Source organism: Wolffia australiana, chromosome 3, assembly GCF_029677425.1.
Source record: "Wolffia australiana isolate 7733 chromosome 3, ASM2967742v1".
In the NCBI taxonomy this organism is placed as follows: Eukaryota; Viridiplantae; Streptophyta; class Magnoliopsida; order Alismatales; family Araceae; genus Wolffia; species Wolffia australiana.
The window spans coordinates 19,293,227-19,316,900 of NC_135837.1; the positions used below are offsets into that span (position 1 = coordinate 19,293,227).

Here is a 23,674-nt window from a genome sequence, read left to right on the forward strand (position 1 = left end):
ATCGGGGCCTTTCAACGCCCCGAACGTCCAGCCTCGTCCTCGTCTAGTGGGCCGCTCAATGCCCGGATTCGCCCAGCTTCGTCACGATCAGAATTGCCCGCAACCTCTTCACGCACTACGGTGCCGAGGTACGCCTGAACTCTTTGGTGTCAAAGTGTTCCTCGTTCAGTATTTTCTCGAGAAGTTTCCACCGTCGTCAGATTTAGATTTGGTTTGAGATTCTATCTCTTCTCTCCTCTTCTTGAGTATTCCTTTGCGACGTGAATTCAGGTATTGATTTCGGTGCTTAGGCATCGCCGCGGTGGGGGAAGACAGTACTCCCGCTCTCGAAACGGGTCGGAGCTGCACCACCAGATTTTCATCGGTTTTTAAATCCGAATTCGATCGTGAATTTCTGTGGATTGTTTCATCCCTACCTATAATCCGTCTATTACCCCTACCTGTCGTCAACCCATCCATCCCCTCAATCACCTTTTCCTTAGTTGTCCTACGTCAACAAGCCCGCAAAGTCATCTCATTTTGATGAATGAGATTCATCGAAAGTCAACATCCCCAAGAAAACCCACTTGCGCGAGCCCGTAAAGTCAACTCCTTTTGATGAATGAGATCCATCAAAAGTCAACATCCCCAAGAAAACCCACTTGCGCGAGCCCACAAAGTCAACTCCTTTTGATGAATGAGATCCATAAAAAATCAACATCCCCGACAAAACCCACTTGCACGAGCCCGCAAAGTCAACTCATTTCAATTGTTGATTGTCGGCAATTATATAAACACAATAAAATATAACTGAATATATTTAGCAGACACAAAGGTAAACAAGCTCAAGAGGCAGGGAGAGAGGGAGGTAGTAGGATGTAAAAAAAAATTGATGATATTTGAAAGAAAAAGGATTAAGAAGCGGGCTGAGCTTCTCCATTATCTGGTTGAGGGCTGCTGATTTCAGGACGGACCTCTTGGGCTGGGGGGGCTTCCAAGGCCAAGGGCTCCTTTGGCTGATTCTCTATCACCTTCTGGGCTGGAGCAGGCAAGGCCTTCTTAATAGAGATGGGAGCAGCAGAAAGAGAAGCCATTCCAGGAGGAAGGATCTCGATCGGAGGTTTCTTCCCGGCTTCCGCCAGAGAGGTGAGCATGGGTTCCTCTAAAGAGGCTAAAAACGCGGTAGCGGCGTCTGTTTTTCTGCTCGGCTTTTGTTCAAGCTCCTTTTGTAGCACCTTGTTCCATTCCACCACAAGGTTCTTCAGCGTTGGCCGACCATGGGCCTGCAACACAGCGTCAATATCGCAAGCTTTTTCCTTTAAAACGATATTTTTTCTCCAGTATAGAGCTTTCAGCTAAGTCCGTCTGTCTATCAATCTATCACTCTCGCTCTATCTATCAACCGAACTTTATGTATGCATCTATCTTTCTATTCGTCTGTCTATCTCGAAAGGTGAGATTTTAGGGGTATTTTCCTACTCTAATGCAGCAATTTAGAGGGATGAGTTAAATTTTAGAGCTGTCTACCTAAATGGCCTTAAAAAAGCTTGGTGAAACAAGAAAATTTTATGATGAAATGGAAGAGAGAGAAAATTTTACATGGGCATGAAGAACGGCTTCGCCCAACATTCCAGTGTCCTGCCATGCCTTCTCCATCAACACGTTGTCGCCTAATACTGCGGCAGAAAAAGCTGCTTCTCGGCCTTCGCCCGCAGTAACCAGATTACCAACCAGACCCTGTGAAGAGTAAGTGACAAAGTTAATGTGAAAAAACCAAAGTTCTGCCAAAATTGAATTGGGAAACAAAGACATACTGATAGCCTCGTGAGTTCGCCATGGTTCGCAAGGCGTAAAGCGATGCCTCGTAAGACTCTGGGTTCGAGGGCCCCTTTAACTGATCCCGCAGCCGCCAGCCTCTTCAGAGCTTCACGAGCAATATCACCTTGCCCAGTCGCATCAGCGGCGTCGACGAGATCCAAGAATTCTTGAGCGAATCTGACGATTCCTTGGATAGCATCTACGAGATTCTCCTGTTTCACTGCCGACAGACTGAGAATATCGCTGATGTCAGCGCCTGCGGTGTCTTGCCCCACATCTCTGCCGTTGCTCATGGTTAATAAGCATTGAAGAGCCCTCTTAAGGTCATTGCTCTGCATCGCCAGATCAAACTCTAGCCTGGCAAAGTGGCAAAGAAAGATAAGATTGATACATCGTAAGAAATTTTAGGGTGTTTAATGTAATTGCTCAAGGGTTCCGTCTGCCTATAAAGGTAGATGGAACCCTTCCATGAAGAAGCATTGTAAAGCCCTTTTCATATTGCTCCTATGCATCGTCGGATCAAATAAGTGCTAAATAAATATAAGGGTGAGATAGAGAATAATCAGGGTGTTTTAATTAATTTTCCAGATCGGACGGAATAAGGTGGAAAGCGATTCAAATTCATAACAGGGTTTGATTTACCGTTAGAGGCAGCTGGAACCCTACAAGGATTACATAAAACACCATAATAATTCTGATGCACATCTTATTAAATTTTTATATGTTTTAAGGAAGAACGTTTCTGCAATACTTACCTCTTGGATATCCCTGGCAAATGAAGCGCTTCAGTTGCATAGCCCAAACCGAGCATGAACTGAGCTAAATCGTCATGGTGTTCCCTCGCCAATCTACCAGCCCTGGAAACATTATTCATTTACAAGATGAGATAAAATCCCACAAGTGAGAATGTGCCTAAGATAGAATTATCATGGGCGAACCATTTCACTGCACTGATGGCATCCCCAGAGGCAGCAAGGCATCGACAACGAATGCCGGGGTGGCTTAGGGAAAGGGCATGCGCGCACATGTACCTACATTGAACACAAGGAGACAACAACGGCAATTAAAATCTTCGAAAGCACGAAATCATTCTAAAAACCATCATTAGTGATTAAACAGTGAATATATGATAATCCTTTACTGGAGCATCACTTCAAATTCGAGAGAAAAATCAGGTTTGAAGGCAGAGTGACACTCTTTAAAATTCTTATAAAACAGGCAATAAAGAAACCAGCACTTCAGAGACTACTCTTAGTGAAGACTGTTCCTGAGGCGAACTTCCTTAGATATATTCTGAAAGAAATGAACGAGTTAAGTCTGAGGGCAGAGCTGATGGCTATACACACCTCCACTAAGGAAAAAAAGCCAATCCAACAGAAAAGCCATGGTGCCTAAATATTTTTTAAGCGGATAAAGATAGAATGGCATGGGAGCTGCAGGTAATCAAACATGAAAGCTGCACTGGTTAATTATGTTTTGAAGCTAATAAAGATAGTTAGAATGGTATAGGGCCTGCAGGTAATCAAGCATGAAAGCCGCACTGCTTCATTTTTGTTTGAAGTGGATAAAGATAGAATCGTGTAGGGCCTTCAGTTAATCAAGCATTGAAAGCCTTACCGCCTAATTATTTTAGAAGTGGAGAGAGATAGTCAGAATAGTATAAAGAAGCGAATCAAGCACTGAAAGCCTCAATGCTTAATTTTTTTTGAAGCGAATAAAGAATGGTATAGGAGCTGCAGGGAATCAAGCATCAAAAGAAACTTATGGTTACAAATAGCATTACAGCTGCCTCATCTGATATTAACTAAATTTTTATTTAACGTAAAAACTATTCGCATCATCTACTTCTAGATCCTGCCTTCCATTTAAGATATCAAAACCCCAAAAGAAAGATAATAGCAATCCGTTTATTCTGTTGAGGCAATCGCTAACCATATTTGCGAGAAGAATTGTTGTTAACTGTAGGGGAAATCGGGTCAAACCATTAAGAAACAACAATGAGGGCATATTTTCAAATTAATGCTGCAAATGTCTCTGTAACTCCTCAAATGGTCTCATAAATTTTATTAATGTGTCTGCAATGAAAATTATTGAAGAGCTTTCTTGGTGAAGGTATTCACCATCATCAAACCTACTTTTTTTATTCGAGACGATACTAGATCTATATAGATGTAACATTATTGAACAGAACCATATGACATTTGTCCATATTTCAAGACAAGCGTGAACTTTCCCTCAGGGATTACAGCTAAAACTACTGACTGTACACATTTCCCACGCATTGTTTTACAGGTTCACAAATGGAGTTATTCTGTAAAAATGTCTGCCTATTGTCCAATGTAAGCAGCATTTAAACCAGCAATACTGAACCAAAAATATCTCTATTTTCATCCTCTCTTAGGCACAGACTTCCAAATAGAGCTGGTGTTCAGGTTGCTTAAAACTACTTTCTTTTCCACATGGAAAACGGAAAAAATGCCACTCATCATAGTTTTAACTCTAAAAGATGCATGCCAAGTTAGATTACCTGTCTATAAGCCAAAGTACGCCGTCCCTAACACCCACAATGACAAGAGGTCCGATTGGCCTCATATGTTCTTGAGGGAAGCGGGTAATTGCTACAGAAACACCACCACCGGCTACAGCAACTTCACTGGCTTTTTTTTCGTCTATGTTCTTCAGAGAAGTAATGTCATCCCCATCCAGTTTTGATTGCCTCGGCAGAGATATGAAAGGAGGTATGGAAGGAGTATGCTGAAAAGAGGCCAACCGAACCACCTAAAACCAAAATAAATACGTTTATGTCAAGTCTTACAAATGTGGTATTGAGCTCCTTGTTTAACAGACGTTGACAATGAAAGAAAAACGAAGTCAAAGTCAGACCAGTAAATTATAACCAAAGTTTTATTGTTGGAAGAAGTAAAAATTTGGTTATGATATCACCCGTTAGGTCAAAGATACCAACTGAGACCTAAAAAAAGGTTTTTCTTTTTGAAAACAACACCTAAAAAAAAGTAGACTCTAAAAGACGCCCCACAGCTTTTTTATGATAATGGGGAATATATCCTAAACGTTGAAGTTATTAAATAAAGGTTTTACAAGACTATCCAGTCCATCTGAAAGCTTTTAGAGGTTGAGAATAAAACACAACTTACACTTCAACATTTATTTTTCCAACAGGAGGGGATTAATAAAGAAAACCACTTTGACCTTAAGGAAACTATTCTTAATTTTTTGGAGAAAATAGGGAAGATCACCCAAGAACAGCGATTATTCTCAAGTGGGACTGATCTGACCTCATTAAACCAACAGCTGAGAAATAAAACAAATAAAGGCCTCAGGTAAAGTAGGTCGAAATGAAATCAATGACTTCAATGACTTAGAGTTGAAGGAAATTGTTTGAAATTAGTAAGCTACAAGATGAACAAGATTGCATTAGTACCCTAAAAGAGGTAGACAAAAGAAAGTTTGAGAGTGATACTAGTTTGAGTAGAGAGAGGAAGGGAGAGAGAATATGATAAGACCGAGGGAGAGGAAGAGAAGAATTGGGTCACAAAAATTTCCAGCCTAAAACACCTCCCCTTCAGTCATCCTCTTCGTCCGTCCATGAACGATATCAGGGTAATAGGAACGGTTTCTCCAAATTCTTCAGTTCGGCAGACCTTTTCTTTGCTTGGAATGGGAACGGTGGAAAAATTAATGTCCGTATTTTATTAAATAATGTGCAAAGAATTTTCAAATTCTCATGCATGAGCGTAGATTATGTGATCAGTCAATCTGTCAATTCAGTAAGTCTAAGGAACCATCGCCATGTATCATTACCTGAAGAATTGGAGGCCTCAGCGATACTCTTTCATTAGTGTCTCTCTGCGGATTCTCAACAGTGATCAATGCCAACTCTCCATGTTCTGCAAAGGCTGTTTTTTTTGCTTCATTAAGTTTCTGCTCCTCCTTTCTTTTCTTTGTTTCCAAGTCAACTCGTGCAACACCAGCATCCACAAATACAACCCTGGGAAATAATGCATTTTAGCAACTGGTAGAGCTCATAAGCAAGTCTGAAACTCTGAATTGAGACACAAAAATGATATATTTGATACGATAGAAGGAACACAAGCGTTTTAGGTTCTCTTAATATTCATCCGCACTACATCCTTTTAGAAGGAAAACAAGCCTTTCCACCGGAAAAACGGACAAAGTTTCTAAAGAAGGTATTTCTCATTAAAAAGCACAATACTTTGCAAGATACAATGTGCCAAGAAAAATGGAAGGCAACAAAAAACAACCCAAATACAGCATGTGCAAAGATGCAGTCTCTTCAAATAAAACGAAACCCAACTGAAGGAAGCTGGGCTGCCGGAGGAGATGTCGATCTGTGGTAATATCACTCTCATTTACCCTGATCTGATAGTATCCCAGTAGTAGTTTGAACTCTGAAAATATAGTCATGCCATCAAGATAATCTAATAAATCATCGACAACAGGCATTGGTTTTTTTTTTTGAAAGATGATTAAAAGAAGGCGGTTACCTGACAAAGCTGTAACCACCCAAAAGTACACGTGTAGAGCCCTAATGCTGTACCCATTCGGGAGCAACCCATCCCCCATATATTTACAGCTTGAGAAAACCATGATGCCATGAGGCCCTTGACCTCATGGGCGAGCCTGTCTGTAGAAACTTTCCTCCCCCTAAACAAGACCTCATTTCGGTGGAGCCGTATTGCCCAGCACACTGTCATCACTTGGCCCCTCTCTTCCCTCTTCCTAGGGCTGTCTCTGTATGGAATTCCAGAAGGCCTCCTTGGATGTCGCATTCACTGTCAGCTGCGCTGCGGTGGCCCAAATCATACGGGCAAACAGGCATTGAAAAATGTCTAGGACATTCTAAGCACTGCATCCAACAAAGTTTTCTTGAACTGGCACACAGACTATTGGACGTCTGCATGATTCCTGCCATCAACAAATCACACCAATTTTTCTCTCATTTTTTCGCAAAAGAGAATACCTGTATGGTCTCTTGCCGAACAGTCCTGAACATGGTAGGGGGTAAAATCTTATGGTTCAATGGTTCAAACACGTCCAAGATTTTGACCTTCTGACACTCTTCTATATCCTCACAAGCTCGTGTCAATGTTGAATTCTTCTTCTGCTGATATCTGATGAAGCTTTAAAATGGAAACTTCACTTTTCATCAATCCTTTGCAACCTGATTTTCGAGACAATCCCATTTATCAGAGGCACATATGTCCTTATATGACATCAATATTATTATAACCACCAGATAGTCATAATTCACTTTTACTCAGCCAAACATTTTTAGTTACTGCATAGCCAAAACCAAATATGTACTGTTAAGATCCACGGTTAGAAGGCCTTTATAATCAACAACCCAATGTGACAATTGAAAAATCTCTGCAAAATCCCCATTCTCTGGTCGTATGTCCATGTCCCATGATAACACCACAATTTTGCAATTCACTAATATGTAGTGACAGCCGATTCTGTAATCTTCAATGGGAATTGTGGGTGGCCCCACTGTAAAAGAGAATAGCGACATTTACCTCATAGATTATTCCCTCTTCTTTCATAAAGTGTTGGCTGTATAAGTAACTGTCCCAGTTTTAAATGATCCTTGACTTTTACCTTCCACGCTTGCCAGAGTTCCTTGGGGATGCACTTCCGCTTGGGTAGAAACGTCGATGGTGGCTTGCAACTGATGGTTTTTATTTATACCTGTATTGCTTGGTTTTCGGGTTCAGACCTTTAAGATGTGGATCACTTAATATGTGGTTTTGGTTTAAGTCTAGAAGTAAAGGGGCATAAAAAAAATAAAAGAAAACTGCAAACGCAGAAATAAACTCCTAAACTGAATGGAAGGGAAGAAAGCTTGAAAGATATCAATATATATTTTTATGAAAAAATTGAGAGATATCAATAGAAAAAAATAAGAACTCAAAATGAGTTCCACACAGATGATAAAAAGCTTACTCTATAGTGGTCGGAGTAACAACGAACAACTGTCGACGATGCCAAACTGCACAAGTTGCAGACTGTATGGCCACGTCTCCAAGGCAGCGATACTGAGGGCGGAGAGATGAAATAACAATGTGTTGCTGATATGCAAAAGCACAATACTCAACAGTTTGGTCCCAAGCCGTCCACTCTGGCTGCACAAGGAGTCCTCCGACTGGTTGAAATGTCTCCCAACTGCAAGGCCACATTGGGGAGGTGAGTGCGCTTCAGGCATTTATAAAAGTGAGTGAAAAATGAGCTGAAGGACTTTTTTGAGACGGTACCTCAAGCATTCAAGAAAGATCAAAACCTATTGAGAGATATGCTGAATAAGCTTTATTTTCGTATGCGATACATTTCCTTTGCATTCTCTACCTCTGTCCTCAATATGTGTCCAATCATGAAATCTCTCTCTTTTCTCTTCTTTTTTTGTATTAAATGCATATCGTCTTTTAAAGATTCCTTGATGAGACCTGATAATATTGGTGCCTTAAGAGACTCAGAAGCTGTGCTGAGAAACTTGCAAAAGGCAACCAGAAAACATCTCTCTTTTATTGCAGGATTTCTACAACTTAAGATGTTTGAAAAAGCATTCAGGACTTGGACTGAAGATACACAAGTATCCATCAGATAATCATACGACCCGAAAGTCAAAAAAGGCCAGAAGAAGGGGTTAAATATAAAAGAAAGTAAAGGCTCTTTAAATTATTATATGTTAATAATTATTAATCAGATACTTAAGTAATATTACATTGGACCTATATTTTAGGTGGATCCACAATACTGAGCGGGGCTAGATTTTGAGAAGACACGATACAAGAGCAAGGTTCCTTCAGGTAGACCAGCTTCAATCAGTCCTGAACACCTGGCTCTCACTCCTCTCAATTACGTCTCTTGTGAAGTGGCATAGAAATACTGAAAAAAAATGAAAGGGTAAAGGACATGAAGAGAATGCATGAGGATCAAACATCTCCTTTCAAAATATAAAAAAGGAGAGCCCCAGGCCATCTGAAGAAAGCTAACTGTCAGCGACAACTCTTCTTCACCTCCACGTGGCGGTAAAGCTGGCAGAAGAAAGCAGAGGAGGTCTAGGGTTTTGAGGTGGAAAAATCACTTAGCTTAGTCGACCCCTCCTTTTATAGGGTTAACAAGTCGGCCCAGTATAAATGGGCCAAGCATACACAAAAAAGAAAGACATACATAACGGGGAAAAGAGACACAGAAATACAAAAAATGATTCAATTTACAAAATACGTGACAAGGTTTCTCAGGCTGACACAAACCACCAATGTCCACTGTCGTAATATACTCAATCGTTGAAAGAGAAAGAATGACTTTATCAAGCCCTTCAAGAATTCAAGAGAAGATGTGGTTTAACTGCAAAATCTGATCCACTAGAGTCAGTTTGGTAGGTTGATCATTATTGACCTAAAAAAAAGTCCAACCTCACTGTGAAAGATAATTTGTTCAAATTCCTAATGGGCTTGCATCACGTGTATGAACAATTTAGAAGTCGTAATCTAGACTTAGAGGAGGCCGTCCCGATAGTAATGGGTTAAGAGTCAAATGAAGATATAGGTTAAACCTGGAACTCCATGTCACAGAACATATACCAGTCTGCCAGACACCCACATGAGCCTTGTATGTCAAATCATTAAGCGTGCCATAAAAATCTGACAGGGTCAAAAAATTTGCCCCACTTCAGACTGAATCGAATGTTTGAACCAAATCTGTTAGTGAGAGAGTCTCCCTCATGGGCTAATGGGCCCTATTCTAAAAGCCCATTATCCCAACTATCCTTCTCCCCCTCTTAGGGTATACATACCCTTCTATGTACTCTGGTTTAGGTATGTCATTATCTTCCTCCTTCCCTCCCCAACATGGTATCAGAGCACCAGAGCTCTCCTAGGGTTTGTGATGGCGCGTCACCACCGGTCGTCATCGAGCCAGCAGCAGAGGAGCAGCAGGACGTCCCCGACTCAGCACCCGAGGAGCCGGCACTACCCAGCTCGCCACCGAGACGAGTCCAGCCACCACGACGAGCCGCCGCAGCAACACGGGATCCCGCATTCCGTTACTCGGCATGACGCGGACGCCGACCACCGGAGCACACCGTTACAGTCAGTTACTTTATCTTATAGTTTTTCCCTTTATTCGTATTGTCGTGTAGCGGGGGAAGGGCCCATATGAGGAACCCTTTTCCCCCCCCTTTTTATGTTGGGCCTGACAAGCCCGTTTCCTATTTTTCTTGCTTATTTTCCTTACTTTTCTTTTGTGTTATTGGACTTAAGGAAGGGCCCATCTTCACCCATATATAAGGGGAAGAGGTGGGCGCTTCCCTCACCCTTTGACCTAATTTTGAAGAATTGCACTTTGAGAAAGAAGGGTCAGGTCGTGGAGAAGAAGAGAAGAAAGAAGAAGAAGAGAAGAAGAAGGAGGAAGAAGAGGAGGAGGAAGGAGAGAAAGAGAGGGAAGAAGAGAGTGGTCCTGCAGACCGCCGCCGCTTTCGCTCACGCTGCAGCCGGTGCCGGGTTCCACGCCGCCGCCGCTCTCAGCGCGCCGCTGCACCAGGCCGCTGCGCACCGCCGCGCAGCCTGCGCGTGCTGCGCCGCCGCCGCGCGCGCTGCCAGCTCGGCCACCCCCGAGGCCACTAGGTCTCCTGACCACCGTTATCTGGCGTCTCCCCACGCCCTGGTGAGTCCCCGCTGCTCCGAGCCCCTCCGGCCGCCATTCTAGCTCGCCGCGTGCCACCGCGCCACCTGCGCGCGTGGCCGCGCCGCCGCGCCGCCAGCCGCGTGCTGCCGCGCCGCCTGCTCGGCCGCCCTAGAGGGTTTTGGGCCACCCCGGCCACCGTTGGTTGGCGTCTCTCGACGCTCTGGTGAGCCTCGGCTGCTCCGTGTTCCTCCGACCGCCGTCCAGCCTACCCGAGCCACCGCAACTGCGGTCGGTCCCCACGGTCGGTTCTGGCCCCGCTCCTCCCAGCCACCAAAGCGGTTCTAGGAGCGTCTCCCTACTCGGCCAGGACCCGCCCCAGCCGTCCCTCGACCGACCTCCGGCGCCGGCCCGTTGTCATCTCCGGCTGCGCAGTCGTATAGCGTCCTTCCGGTACAGCGCGTTGGTGCTACACCCGCCGGCTCTCCCTGTCCAGTGCTCTCGAGATCGGACGCACAACAGCCCGCCGGCCCCTTCCGTGGATTCTCCAACGTGAATCACTCGACGCCGCGCGTCGAAGGTACCCTGCTACCCTAGCTTCTTCACGTCATTTATTTCCTTCAGTATTCTTTCGTATTGCCTCCACCGCGCTCGGGTTAGATAGGTGAGCGTGAGACAGGTTGAGAAAACGACGAAAGCAAAACGAGCGTCTTACCCGTCCGGTACAAGTCGGGACGTCCTGACGCGTGTGAGCATCCTGGTGGGAGTTATCCCATTCGACGGCGTGCGCGCCCCCGACCCACCTCGGACGACTTGGAAGACCGGTCCGGCCCCACTTGGCGACTCCGTCCCTGCTCCGGGTTGGCACTTCATCGCTAGTCGGCGCATTGCACGTACCATATTAGGGTCATCATTCTCGTTATCGTCACATATTCATATCTGATCTCGCATATCCATCGGTTGACGTCGCGGACGTGAACCGATTAGTTAGTGTTACGACACCGAGTTCCTACCCTCGGTGACAGTCGGACGCCGTTGAGACGACGTCCGGCATCAAATTGACATCGCCCGCCCATCGCCGCCGCACGCACAGCAGCAACCCGCCGCGCACGTAGCAGCAGTCGCCGCACGCGCAGCAGCACCCCGCCGCCGCGCACGCAGCAGCAACCGCCGCCGCACGCGCCGCAGCAGCCGCCACCGCGCACGCCGCAGCAAACTGCTGCCACGCACGCCGCAGCAAGCCGCCGCTGCACACGCCGCAGCAAACTGCTGCCGTGCTCCATGTCTCGACGTCAAGAACGCCTTCTTGCACGGAGACTTGACGGAGGAGGTGTACATGCAGCAGCCACCGGGCTACTCACTTGGCCCCCCCGGTCACGTGTGCCGACTGCGGAAGTCCCTTTATGGACTCAAGCAGTCCCCGCGCATGTGGTTTGGGCGGTTCTCCTCTGTTCTGAAGACCGAAGGGTACACTCAGAGCAATGGAGATGCCTCTCTCTTCTTCTGCCACCGCCCGACCGGTGTCTCCATTCTTGTCGTGTACGTCGACGACATCCTTATCACGGGATCTGATGCTGCCGAAGCCGTCCGCCTCAGCGCTGCCTTGGCTAAGGAGTTTGAGATCAAGGCCCTCGGCCTTCTTCGCTACTTCCCTCGTGGGATCTTTGTCTCGCAGCAGAAGTACGCCGTCGACTTACTGGCCCTGACCGGTCTGACCGACTGTGCGCCGGTGAGCACTCCTATTGATCCCAACGTGAAGTTGGGCAAAGGGGAGGATTCGCTGCTAACGAACTCCCACCGGTATCAGCAGCTGGTGGGGAAGCTCCTCTACTTGACGCACACTCGGCCCGACATCGCCTTCGCCGTCAACCTGCTCAGTCAGTTTATGCACTCCCCACGAGAGATTCACCGTCAGGCCGCCCACCAGGTTCTTGCGTACGTGAAGGGCTGCCCCGGAAAGGGCTTGCTCTTCCCTCGCAGCCCTGACTGGACAGTGAAAGTATACACTGATGCTGACTTTGCCGGCTCCGTTGTGGATCATCGGTCTACCATGGGATACTGCACTTTTGTCTTTGGCAGTCTCGTCAGCTGGAAAAGCAGCAAGCAGGACAAAGCGTCCCGCTCTAGTGCCGAAGCCGAGTACCGCACACTCGCCGATGGAGCCTCTGAGGGCCAGTGGATCTATGGCATCCTTCACGATCTCCGCGTGGAGTATGCTGGCCCGATTCACTTCTACTGCGACAACCAGTCGACGATCGCGCTGGCCAAGAACCCTGGACAACAAGGCCGCATCAAGCACATGGAGCGCAATCACTACTTTTTCAAGGAGCGAATGGACGAAGGGATCTTTGATCTGGACTTTGTTGCTTCCGCCAACCAGGCAGCGGACGTCCTCACCAAGGGACTCTCCCGCCCCCTTCTTCAACGTGCTGTCTCCAAGCTCGGCATGGAAGACATCCATACTTCGCTTGCGGGGGGGTGTTAGTGAGAGAGTCTCCCTCATGGGCTAATGGGCCCTATTCTATAAGCCCATTAGCCCAACTATCCTTCTCCCCCTCTTAGGGTATACATACCCTTCTATGTACTCTGGTTTAGGTATGTCATTATCTTCCTCCTTCCCTCCCCAACAAAATCGTCCAACCACCCATAGGCTTGGGTTGAGACCAATCCTACTAGCATCTCACATTAATGGACTACCAAGACAACTCATTGTAAGCACATTTTGTCTTACTTGAGGACTAATATCTCGAGACTCTAAAAAGGTGTAAGAATGAGTAAGAATCTGGGGCCGTAGCAAAGAAGATGAGAATCACATACCTGTACAGCTGAAAATTGGGAGGTGCTGCCTCAACTGCTGTTCTGCTGGAAGAGAACGGATCCTCTGACGCAGTGAAAGAAGAAGATACCCCTCCATTTCCAAAGCCAGATAATGGCATTGCTTGCATTGTTGAGATAGCAGATGGCGCAGTCTGGCTTGCTCTTCGTGAAGTTTTATATGCCACTCCAAGTAATGCGCCTCCATACAAACCAACAACCTATAAGGCAAACTCAAGCGTGTAAACTGAGAATGACCGGGGAAAATATTCTTAGGCAGAAGCAATGAACATGAGAACCAAGACCACGTCATCAAACTTATATCCCATATGATATGTCAAATAATATACCGCATCATCAAGTTATATTTCGTTTGATACCTAGAGAACTAAACATGTATAAGCCAATATTTGATACGCATGTGATTGCAAATATTTGCAACTTAACCTGGTTTACTAGTGTTAATATTCAAGCACCAGTCACCATGCAAAAGCTATAGCTGGCGTTGACTTCAGCATTTCCACTCAACAAAAGCTGCAAAGATTCAGTGTGTTGTGCCTAAGGTTTGAACCCTCGACCTGGACTCTGATTCCATGTTGAGTCAAGCACCTACCACTGGATAAAAGCTATAGCTGATATCAAGGGCTGCTTTTCGAGGCTGGCGTTGACTTCAACAACTAGAAAAGGAGATTTGAAGATTGGGGATTTAAGGAATTGTGTTTACATGAGAAATGAACAAAATGTAAAGTTAAATGAAGGTATATACAGCTGTCTCAGATGGTGCGTACTTGTTCATTACGACCTTCAATGGACCTGGTCAAGACGTGGGCAGATCCATCATCCAGTAATACCCGCACTTGCACAGTTGCTGATGACGCGGCACTGGCAGCTGCTGCCATAGCTTGGGCTGCTGCGGCAGCTGCCTCTTTTGCTTTCCTCGACATACCCCCCCGCGGAAGAACCGGCATACGCGGGAGGAGTCCAGTCTCTATAAGAGCATATCTGTCACGACATGTGTCCCAAGCAAAAAGGCGTCCAGACCCCGAGTCAACGACTGACCAGTCGCTTACTTTGAAGATGGAAAATGAAGGAATTTCCGGCCAGATCATCGAAACATACCTGCAAAAGTGATACTCTTGGCTCAAATGCTATGATTTTGTGATAAACATGAGAGATTAAAATACAAAAAAGTAAATTTCTTGGTTAGTAGTCATCAAAACAAAGATATAAATAACGTATCAAAGCTACTTACTTCCCAGAACTGCTTACAGAAAGAACAGAATATGAATCGTGAGGAGCAGGCGTGCTGATGTGTTTTTTACTTTGCTTGATGTGCAACACATCTGTGAAGTCCCCTCTTCCCCTTCCTGTTTCTAATGTAGATACACCTCCTCCAAGCCCTGGGCTTGCTGTGTTTGATAACTGGAAGGTCAGCAACTTGAGTTCCCTTCCAACTACGTACACAGCTGAATGCTCTTTGCTTTCAGAAGGGGTTGGTAAAGGAGCAACAGCAGGGAGAGACTTTGGATCAAATTCACTGAGTATGACGCCAACATTTGTTCCCGTTGCCACAAGGTGTGGTTGTAGAGGATGAGCCACCATGCAGTAGACCTACACCACGGATCGGAGAGCTTAGACTCTGACACCGCAACCTCAATTTTCATGGAAACCCAAAAATCTTAAATCTCAATATTTTAAGAGTCCTAAACTATGGACGGGAGCAATAAAGAAGCTTTGAGTAATCTAGAATGGGTAATAAGCTCACGGGATGGATGCCAATGGAGCACATCCCCACAAAAAGTCACTCAAAAAAACTCCTTACAACTTTAAATTCAAAAGGCAATTTATCTCAAGGATCTAAATGTTAGAAACTTACGAAACTTAAACTAGCTCTCTCTTAATTTACAGAAGACGAGTGCTCAGTGTGAAAACGGATTAAAATTTTGCAAGAAACTCAGCCTAGAAGGTTAATCACTTTTTCGTTTACACGGAAAATCCTTGGCGTCATAGCTCAGAAATTGGGCTGCGGAATGAAACCGACCCCAGTCAGATAAGCAATAGACCAACAGGTAAAGAAGCCTATCAGAAAGTAAGGCCAAATACATAGCTCAGAGTCAACCAAAACCGCTCTCCCTATGTGATGTCCTTTCATGTGTAGGATCACATCTAAGCAACCAAAATTCAACAAGATAAATCTAAATATAAACGACAAACTTTTATCTCAACCAAAAATGCTATCCAAGAACCAAGTATCCGCAAGCATGGGTAAATGAAAACATCTCAAAAGTAGCGGAACAAGCTTTCAAATGACTCCTTGTGTGTGTTTAGAAGTGACTATGATCCTTGAGAATCAGAAGACAGGTCATAAAGGCTGACAAGGAGCATTTTTCCAATTGCAATTTGATCTCACATTTGGTTCATTTGTTCTAAAAAAAAAAAAATTTAATGGGACGGACCCCACATGATAAATCAAAGTATCCTAGCATTAAGAAATCTGGATATTTCAACTGTTATATTACAAAGGGGTAGTTTATTTCATACTCCATCTGGGGTTTTATGTAATTTTGAGATATTCAACCTGCTTTAAGTGAAAGGAAGAAATGAAGAATCAAGACCCAAAAACTGCACCAGGGGTGGCCGGTTTTTCCCTCGTGCCCTATATTCAATCTGACCTGCCTGAAATAGCCATTTCTTACCGAGAGACCTGGTTAATTTGCCTGATGCAATAATACATAAAATGCGTTTTTTTTAAGAATCTTATTCAACTCAATGGAACAATGATTTTTATCCAAATATCGTCAGCCAAAAAGTAGCTCTTCAACTGGGAGAGGGCAGGCACAGAATAGAATAGATGCTACAAGATGACTGAACATGAAGTAACAGGTAAACCTCAATAAACATAATTATAAGAACATACTCTTAGTTTCTTGCTAGGAGCCAGCACTTGGGGAGGAATAAGCGATGACAATTCACAAAGTGGCCTTGTCAGAGCAGAGTAAGTTGGGTGTTCAATGGCCCTGGAAAAAATATCACATTCAAAACAACAGTTTAACATGTATTTTCTAAAATTCTGATGCAGTTAAACACGAAATTATACCAGATATGAGAGTCTTTAACGCAAGTCAGAATATCAAGGTTTGGTGCTCGTGGGTGACACCAAGATGTCACACTGTGACAAGCAAGTCTAGGAACTGGCTTGATGCGTCTCAACTCCTGAATAAGACAAAATCAAATGATGCACAACTAAGAAACTTAAGAAGAAATACTAAGAAGCTAACTGGGTAAAAGACAAAACATAAAGAGTAGTATTAAACACCTTGAAAGAAACAGTGTCCCATATAGCTAATGTCTTGTCAACACCAATGGTGATCAGTTGCGGGGCACTCGCCAAAACTCTAGAAATCTCAGCAGCCACAACACCGCCATCATGTGCCTTCAAGAATGAGTGCAAGAGTAGTATCAAACGCTAACTGCTGTTTTCCACCACAACAAAGCAGCGCCAAATGATGGCAAGTCATGTACATAAAAGAGCACCTAACCAAGCAAATGGGAAGAAAAGAAACGACCACTAAAAACAAAGCAATTTAACTATATTACCTGCTGAAATCAGTTGATGAATCTTCTAAGTTAACTGAAATTAATATGCACTAACTGCAACACTTAAAAATAAATTTCATCCTAAGTACCTTCAAACTGAGTTTAGGCACGAGATCACGTGAATCCTGAGTATAATCTGCACTCCAGACTACTATTAATCCATCACTTGCGCCAGAAATGAGGAGTGTCTGAAAGATACATCAAAGAAACGCTGCATTTTATGCATAAATCTAAATATTAGAAATAATAATCCGAGAAATAAAACTAATCGTGCTCTAACAGGCCTCAGTCATTGGAGTAAAGGGGAAGAATGATAGAAAGATGATTGTCTACACCCAATGTAGAGCTACTGTCAGGTATAAGTACATCCAATGTACGATCCATAAAGAGAAAAAATTAGCAATTAGGAAGAAGTTCAAAACAGGAGGAGGTAGTTTATGAAGGAATAATAAATAATCATTCTTAAAGGCTAGAAACTAGCCTCTAAGAATGAACATTAATTATTGTCCAGTTGCCACAGAAATGTTTCAAATGCGACCTGGACAACTCTTTTTGAAGAATTTGTAACATAGTTTTTTATGACATGACCTTTTTTATGACACATCAATCAATTTAATGTCTTCTTGGTCATGTTGGTTAGGTTCAAAGTTCCGTACTGATTAAAAACTTGTGGTCGCGAAGAACTTGACAAGGCTTAACAAAAAATCACAAATTTGAATCTAGCTACAAACCAATATTTTGAATGATTGAAGAATTCCTCGAGAGCTTTAAACTTTATTTCTGTGATGAAGTAGACCATTCAACATTGTTTCTTGCAAAGACGTGACAAGATTCTGTCAGCCTCCCATCTGGTTCCAGACCTCTCCCCCATCCAGCCTTCAGCCACTCTCGACTGTCTCCTTCAGGAGTCTCATAACAGACTTCTTGAATGCCTTGGATCTCATGCATCGCTCTTTATTTATAGCACTTTTAGACAGGTGCCCTTCAGTTGGCAAGTGTGAGTGCCTCGTGCAATCTCCTTGGCCTCCTTCCATAAGGTCCTTGGAAGGACTGCATCAGTTTCCCCTCATGTTTCCTAAATATAATGCATTCCCCCCCAAATACAGCCTTTACATATGGGCTATATAATGGACCAAATGTAACTCATGACAAATTAGGTCGTTTGACCCAAAAGGTAAAAAATTCTTCCCATCCCTATTAAAGTTCCACCCGCTAGACCTCCAGGTGGCTTTGTCAGAGATGATCCATCAACCACTGGGAATGGCAACTGACATTGCCATCAGGTTCTAAAAGGAAATGAGCAGTTGCAAGCAGTAACATATGATTTGGAATTGACACCACATAATCAGAGTGTATATAAAGTTTCCAACTAAGAAGCACATTTCACATTGAGTCCAAACCAATGGTCCTCCGCAGTATTTGCGAATCTGCTTTTGGAGAATTCACAAATCGACCGGTGAGAAAAACTTAGTATAAAGTCAAGAAAATGTGGATCCATATATCTGTCGACCAAAATGTTATCGGTCAGCGACATGATACTTCAGGATTTCAAAACCAAGACTATTATTAGTATCCATTCGATTTATATGGAACAGGAATCAAATAACCAACAGGGTTGACACTTGGCTCAGAATAGGTAGTCAGTCAAAAAATATGCAGGATATGCTTAGCACATTTGGATTATGTTGAGATAATTTGAAGTTGAATATCAGAGGTTGATATGTACAAAGGTGGACCTTCTTAATGTCTCTTTGCTGGTTTCACAGATACTTTTCTTTGAGCAAAGACTAGGTCAACGGTTGGTGTCCACAGATGACAGAGGAGATGGTTGAGCCGCCATCAAACAGGTCATCGGAAAGTTTCAAAAAATAATAATCCAACGGGTCATCAGAAGAATCAAGCGGAGCTTCAATGTACAGATATCAATGATATCACTAGAGGGGGAAATCAGTATTCACATAGAGGTGGTGGGGATGCATCATTCGTTTCGACATTGGGGTAGACTGACACATGGGGGGAACCCACAGGGGCCATGTCCATTCTGCTGGTATCCCTCCTCCAGCAGACGTCCATCACGGCATCCCCTCCCTATGCTGATGATCTTTCAGCACTATCCCTTCCCTCTGAGTTCATGATGACAATCTTATCGCCAGTCTCCCTCCTCTATCCTATATTCCATGCTAAGAACTCTCGGGTTCCTATCAGATCCAAATCAAAAGCCGACCAGCGTCTGAAATGATTAATAAGATGAACAACTAAACTTAAAAACTATAAATAGCAGGCACATATATCAGGAAAACAAGAAAGAATCGCAATACAAAAGCACAAATAATGGTTACCTCACCAGAAGATGCCATAAATGTCATCAAGCATGATATTGAGCCCTTATGACCACCGGTGTATCTTCGAACAAGCTGAAAAATAGATTCGGTGCTGGTTGACCATATAAAGAATGGGCTTGCAGTTTCTCAAATAAAAATGAATGGGCTAGCAGGCAATAGTCTGAAATGTCGACAACAGTACTAACCTTCCACGTTATCATTGAAAGGACTCTGATTACACCATCAGATGAACCAAAAGCAACCAAGGGCCCGTCACCACCTGGTGATCTCGGGAGAAACTCCATGCTGCATCAGATAAAAGGTGTTTGACTAGTTTTGTAGAATACTATCCACATGAACTAACACTAAGCCACTAAAAGATTCAGAGTCTAACTTCAACGACATAGAAATCATTAAAATACATCAAGCTGCGCATCTCAGCTTCAAAAGATAAATTAAAATTGGAACATGGCCCACACTAAGAGTTCGTTAATCAAACCAAAGAACGTCTGGATTTTATGTTTGTTCTGGATTTTGAGAGAAAGATAAGCCCGAATGGATGAAAAATGAATTTATAAAGGTTTGTCACAATTTAGAAGATCAAATCTCATGCTAAAAAAACCATTGAAAGCCACTGAAATATTGGAAGCAAAGATAGTCGCCTGTGGAGCTGACCTGAAGAGAGATTAAGGTTTCCAAGAGGAAAATGAGGTTCAACTATTTAAAACTAAAGCAGGAAATTCCACTTAATAAAGGGGGGTTAATGGTCCTCATTTTAGGCCATATTAGTCATCAGGTGGTAGGTCTCTAAGGGTTTTATCTAACGGGCCATATAGGGATTACATATGGGAGGTTAAGAAGACCCTTTAATGACGATCGAACTCTGTGGACTGACACTTGCCACTCACACCCAAATATGACACCATTTACAGAGTTCTGAATATTTTTTCTTGAAACTTTAAAAGGTATGATTACCGACAAGTCAGTGACCCTCCCAGTTCTCAATGTTAATCTATCATTGCCACACGATAAACTTTTAAGCACAATCCAATAACAAAATTTTCCCTTGCAGATGTCTTTAACGTTGGGTATCTCCTGTAATTGATGGAGGTTCTGGAGCAGTGGAAAATGTTGTCCCTCTTCTCTAATGAAAAGAAACCACAAAACATTTGTTTTAATGGCACCAAAGAGATTGGAATCCCCAATGATAATATGCAGAGTTCAAGAGAGAGATCGATTAAGAAACATAAAACCATTTTTGGAAAACACAAGATGTGAAAAAAAAGTTCCAATATTTTTATCAGGCAAAAAGGAGCAATTTACAAATGATTCACGGAATTTCTACTGAGGGGCTGAAAATTATTAGATTTGAACGGAAGACAAAGTATTTTTTTCTATCTTAAACCGTTACCCTGCAGTAGAAAACTATTTACCGTAGTCTAGAGATTGCTCTTCAGGAAGAAACAATGAGCTGTAAATCGGAAAAGAGGAAAAGCTAGCGACAGATAAAGGGCGCCAGAACGGCTCTTCATATTATGTATATAAAAGCAATAGACGAATATTTATGTATATTATCAAAACCAATGAATTTTTTACTCATTTCGCCAAATAAATGTTTGTTTGAAAGAATTTCTCTAAGTGAATATATATAGGTGTGGACACCATGGGAAAGAAATAGAACTGAACCACAACAGAAGTTCAACTACAGGAAAAATGGAACTCACCAAAGGAGAGATCTATTGTCAAGCTCCTGTTTTGGAACATCACGGCCACGCATTGACACGAGGTCAAGAAATATAGCCTTATTCTCACAACAGACAACAAGGAAGTGTCTTCCCCTTGTGGATGAACCAGGAGAACTGCCATTGAATGTATGCTGGCTGACTGATGATGGGGTTTCAGATGCCGCAGACCGGTTGCGCGAAACTTGCCAATACTGAACATCATCATCGTAAAAGTTGACCTGCTTGACACTTTACAAACAGCACGGACCTCAATTGAAATAACGAATCGATGATTATTTGTTAAATACTGTTAATTAACCATGAAAGCAATCTTCACGATTGCATGCCAAAATTCTTTACCTCCCTCCGCGCGTTGCTTCAATTGTTTTGGATTTTGCATCTGGACGGGAAGGAAACTACTTAATTATAACTGTCTTTTTGTAAGACTTAAATGAGATCAAAAGATGTGCCGACTGATGTTCCTTTTAGGATGATAATATTATGTTTTGTTTCTAATTGTGAGACAATGTCGTCAATCGAACCTTCTTACGAACTTTTCGATTGCTCGACAAGAAAATTTCAGACTTTGAGGAGTAAAAGGGAGAAAAATTCCAAATCAATGTGATATCGGTACGGTTTTGCTACTCATACCGGAGTCTCCCTCCGCCAGCTTCTCCAGCTTTTCGCCGAGCACTCGCCTATGATCTACACCGCCGGCCTTGAGCTCGTAGATCACCTTTCGGAGACGAAAAAATACGGCACTGAGAAAGCAATCAAAACCAAAACCCTAAATCTCGAGACGAAGAAAGATCATATACCTGACGATGCTCCCAATTCCAGACGGAGACGTGATCGGAATCGTCCGCCGTGACGAGCCATGGGTGAGTCGGATGGAGTTGAATCTTCACAATCTTGCTCCCCGTCGGACGAAACGCTCTGAGTCGAAGCATCTTGAACGATCCACGATCCTCCCGAGCAGTTATCCCCAGATCTCTTTCTTCCCTCTTTCGATCAACGAGATCCTGGAACGAATTCAGAAGCGCAGAGATCAACAGAAACTGCGTAACCTAGAAAAATCGGAGCAGTGGAGAAGCCGAGGAGATGAAGATGAATGCAGGCGAGAAACTGCGGAGGATCTCGAGCCGGCCGCCTGCTCTCGCTGCCTCCATTGTCGAAGGCTCCGCAAGAGCTTGATTCAGAATTTCTGATCATGGACTGGTATTTCAGATCTATGATTATTTAAGTACCGAATTAGTCCAGCAATGGGCCGGACTTCGCTTAATGGGCTTTCCTAATATGAAATGTGGCAAAAGGCCATCATTAAAAAGGACAAAACATGAAAGTACATTGTATTAGATGTATAGACCATAGTTCAGGGACGCGGACGTGACGATTTTTTCGTCCCAACACAAAAAAATTGTCCCGTCCCAGGATACAGACGAATTTTGGGGCGAAAATTTTGTCCCGAAGACCACCGGATGGGACTGTTTTCGTCCTGTGGAATGAAAAAACCGTTCTTCCAGAGGTCTCGGACGATGGACGGACGGATGTGGATGAAAAACCGCCGGATTCGCATCCGACGGTTGAGATCTCGCCACGTGGCCTCGCTATGAAAATTTGCATCAAGGTGACTGTATTTTTTGCGCGTGCAAACTGATGTCACTCATAATTAATTGTACATATGTCCATTTGCATTCTCTCTCCTCCATATTTCCCTTAAAAACTTAAAAAAATCTATATTAATATATTAAAAATATCAAATGGGTTTTTTGGTCCCAGAAAAATTTCGGGGCAAAAATTTGTCCCGGAAGGACTGGACGAGACGATAAACCATCCCGGTATGATTGGACGGGACGGTTTTTTTTATTGTTGGACGAAAAACTGTCCCGTCCTTCATCCCTGAACTTACCTTATAGTCGGACGGGACGAAATTCATCCCGTCACATCCATTGTCCACGTCTGAGACGATCCAAAACTATATGTATAGTGCACTATCATCTGGGATGGGGGTGCAGGATGGGACTGGTCGATGGTCATCCTGTCCCATGTCCCAATTTTTAGAGGCTTGTTCGAACTGTCCCGTCCGTGATCTGTCCCATCCCAAATATTATTGGAACATCCCATCTGAGACATCCTCGTCAAGTCTGACATCCGTGATGGAAAAAATAGGCCAACCTTATGAATTCTTGACTCCTACAAGGCTTTCCCTCGTGATCCCCTCTCGGCCCTCTCTATTGTCAACCCTCACCCCTCTTAGTGCTTAGAAGTCAACTTCACAGCTCCCTGCCCTTTGTGCTCTCGGCCCTCGCTGTCTCAGCTCTCAGACCTTGTAGCATTTGGAGTTGGACCTTGCTTATCTGTATTCTCAGCCATTGTTTCTTGCTGCCAAATCTAGCAAAGAGTATCTGTTTTTAGCATTGAGTTTTCATACTGCCATGTATCAGAATCTATAATTTCAAAATAGCAGTTTAATCTTCTTTGAAGTTTATAAAAGAAGAATTGGAGAGTAATAATACAGACACATAGCCTTATGTCATTCTTCGCATGAGATAGCTAGAGGAAGAAGTGATGACAGAATATGACACAAGTAATGATAGTGATGACAAGACATCATCACTAATGGATTGAGGGATAAAAGATAACTCAAATAGGTCTGAGTATATGATAGGAAGAGAAACTCCACCTCACAACAAACTCTCTAAGTCAGGAGGCAAATAGAATATATGTGGGCAGTACATTTACAATTGGTTCAACTTCATG

The 23,674-nt window shown here is 43.6% G+C and overlaps 1 protein-coding gene across 1 annotated transcript; it reads right to left on the minus strand.

Annotated features, from left to right (window-relative positions):
* Positions 1 to 716: 716 nt before the first annotated feature.
* LOC144701247 (Transducin/WD40 repeat-like superfamily protein) lies at positions 717 to 22,127 on the minus strand. Its single transcript, XM_078573000.1, has 21 exons — positions 21,733 to 22,127; positions 21,566 to 21,650; positions 21,275 to 21,314; positions 20,915 to 21,163; positions 19,397 to 19,496; positions 19,209 to 19,283; positions 16,959 to 17,057; positions 16,589 to 16,705; positions 16,370 to 16,485; positions 16,190 to 16,289; positions 14,525 to 14,883; positions 14,061 to 14,391; positions 13,276 to 13,493; positions 7,783 to 8,001; positions 5,620 to 5,806; positions 4,325 to 4,575; positions 2,736 to 2,828; positions 2,553 to 2,654; positions 1,794 to 2,154; positions 1,579 to 1,716; positions 717 to 1,262 (listed from the first exon to the last, which is right to left on the minus strand). The coding sequence occupies exons 1-21, from the start codon at positions 21,862 to 21,864 to the stop codon at positions 894 to 896; spliced, it is 3,741 nt and encodes a 1,246-aa protein (XP_078429126.1). The 5' UTR covers positions 21,865 to 22,127; the 3' UTR covers positions 717 to 893.
* Between the last annotated feature and the right edge of the window lie 1,547 nt (positions 22,128 to 23,674).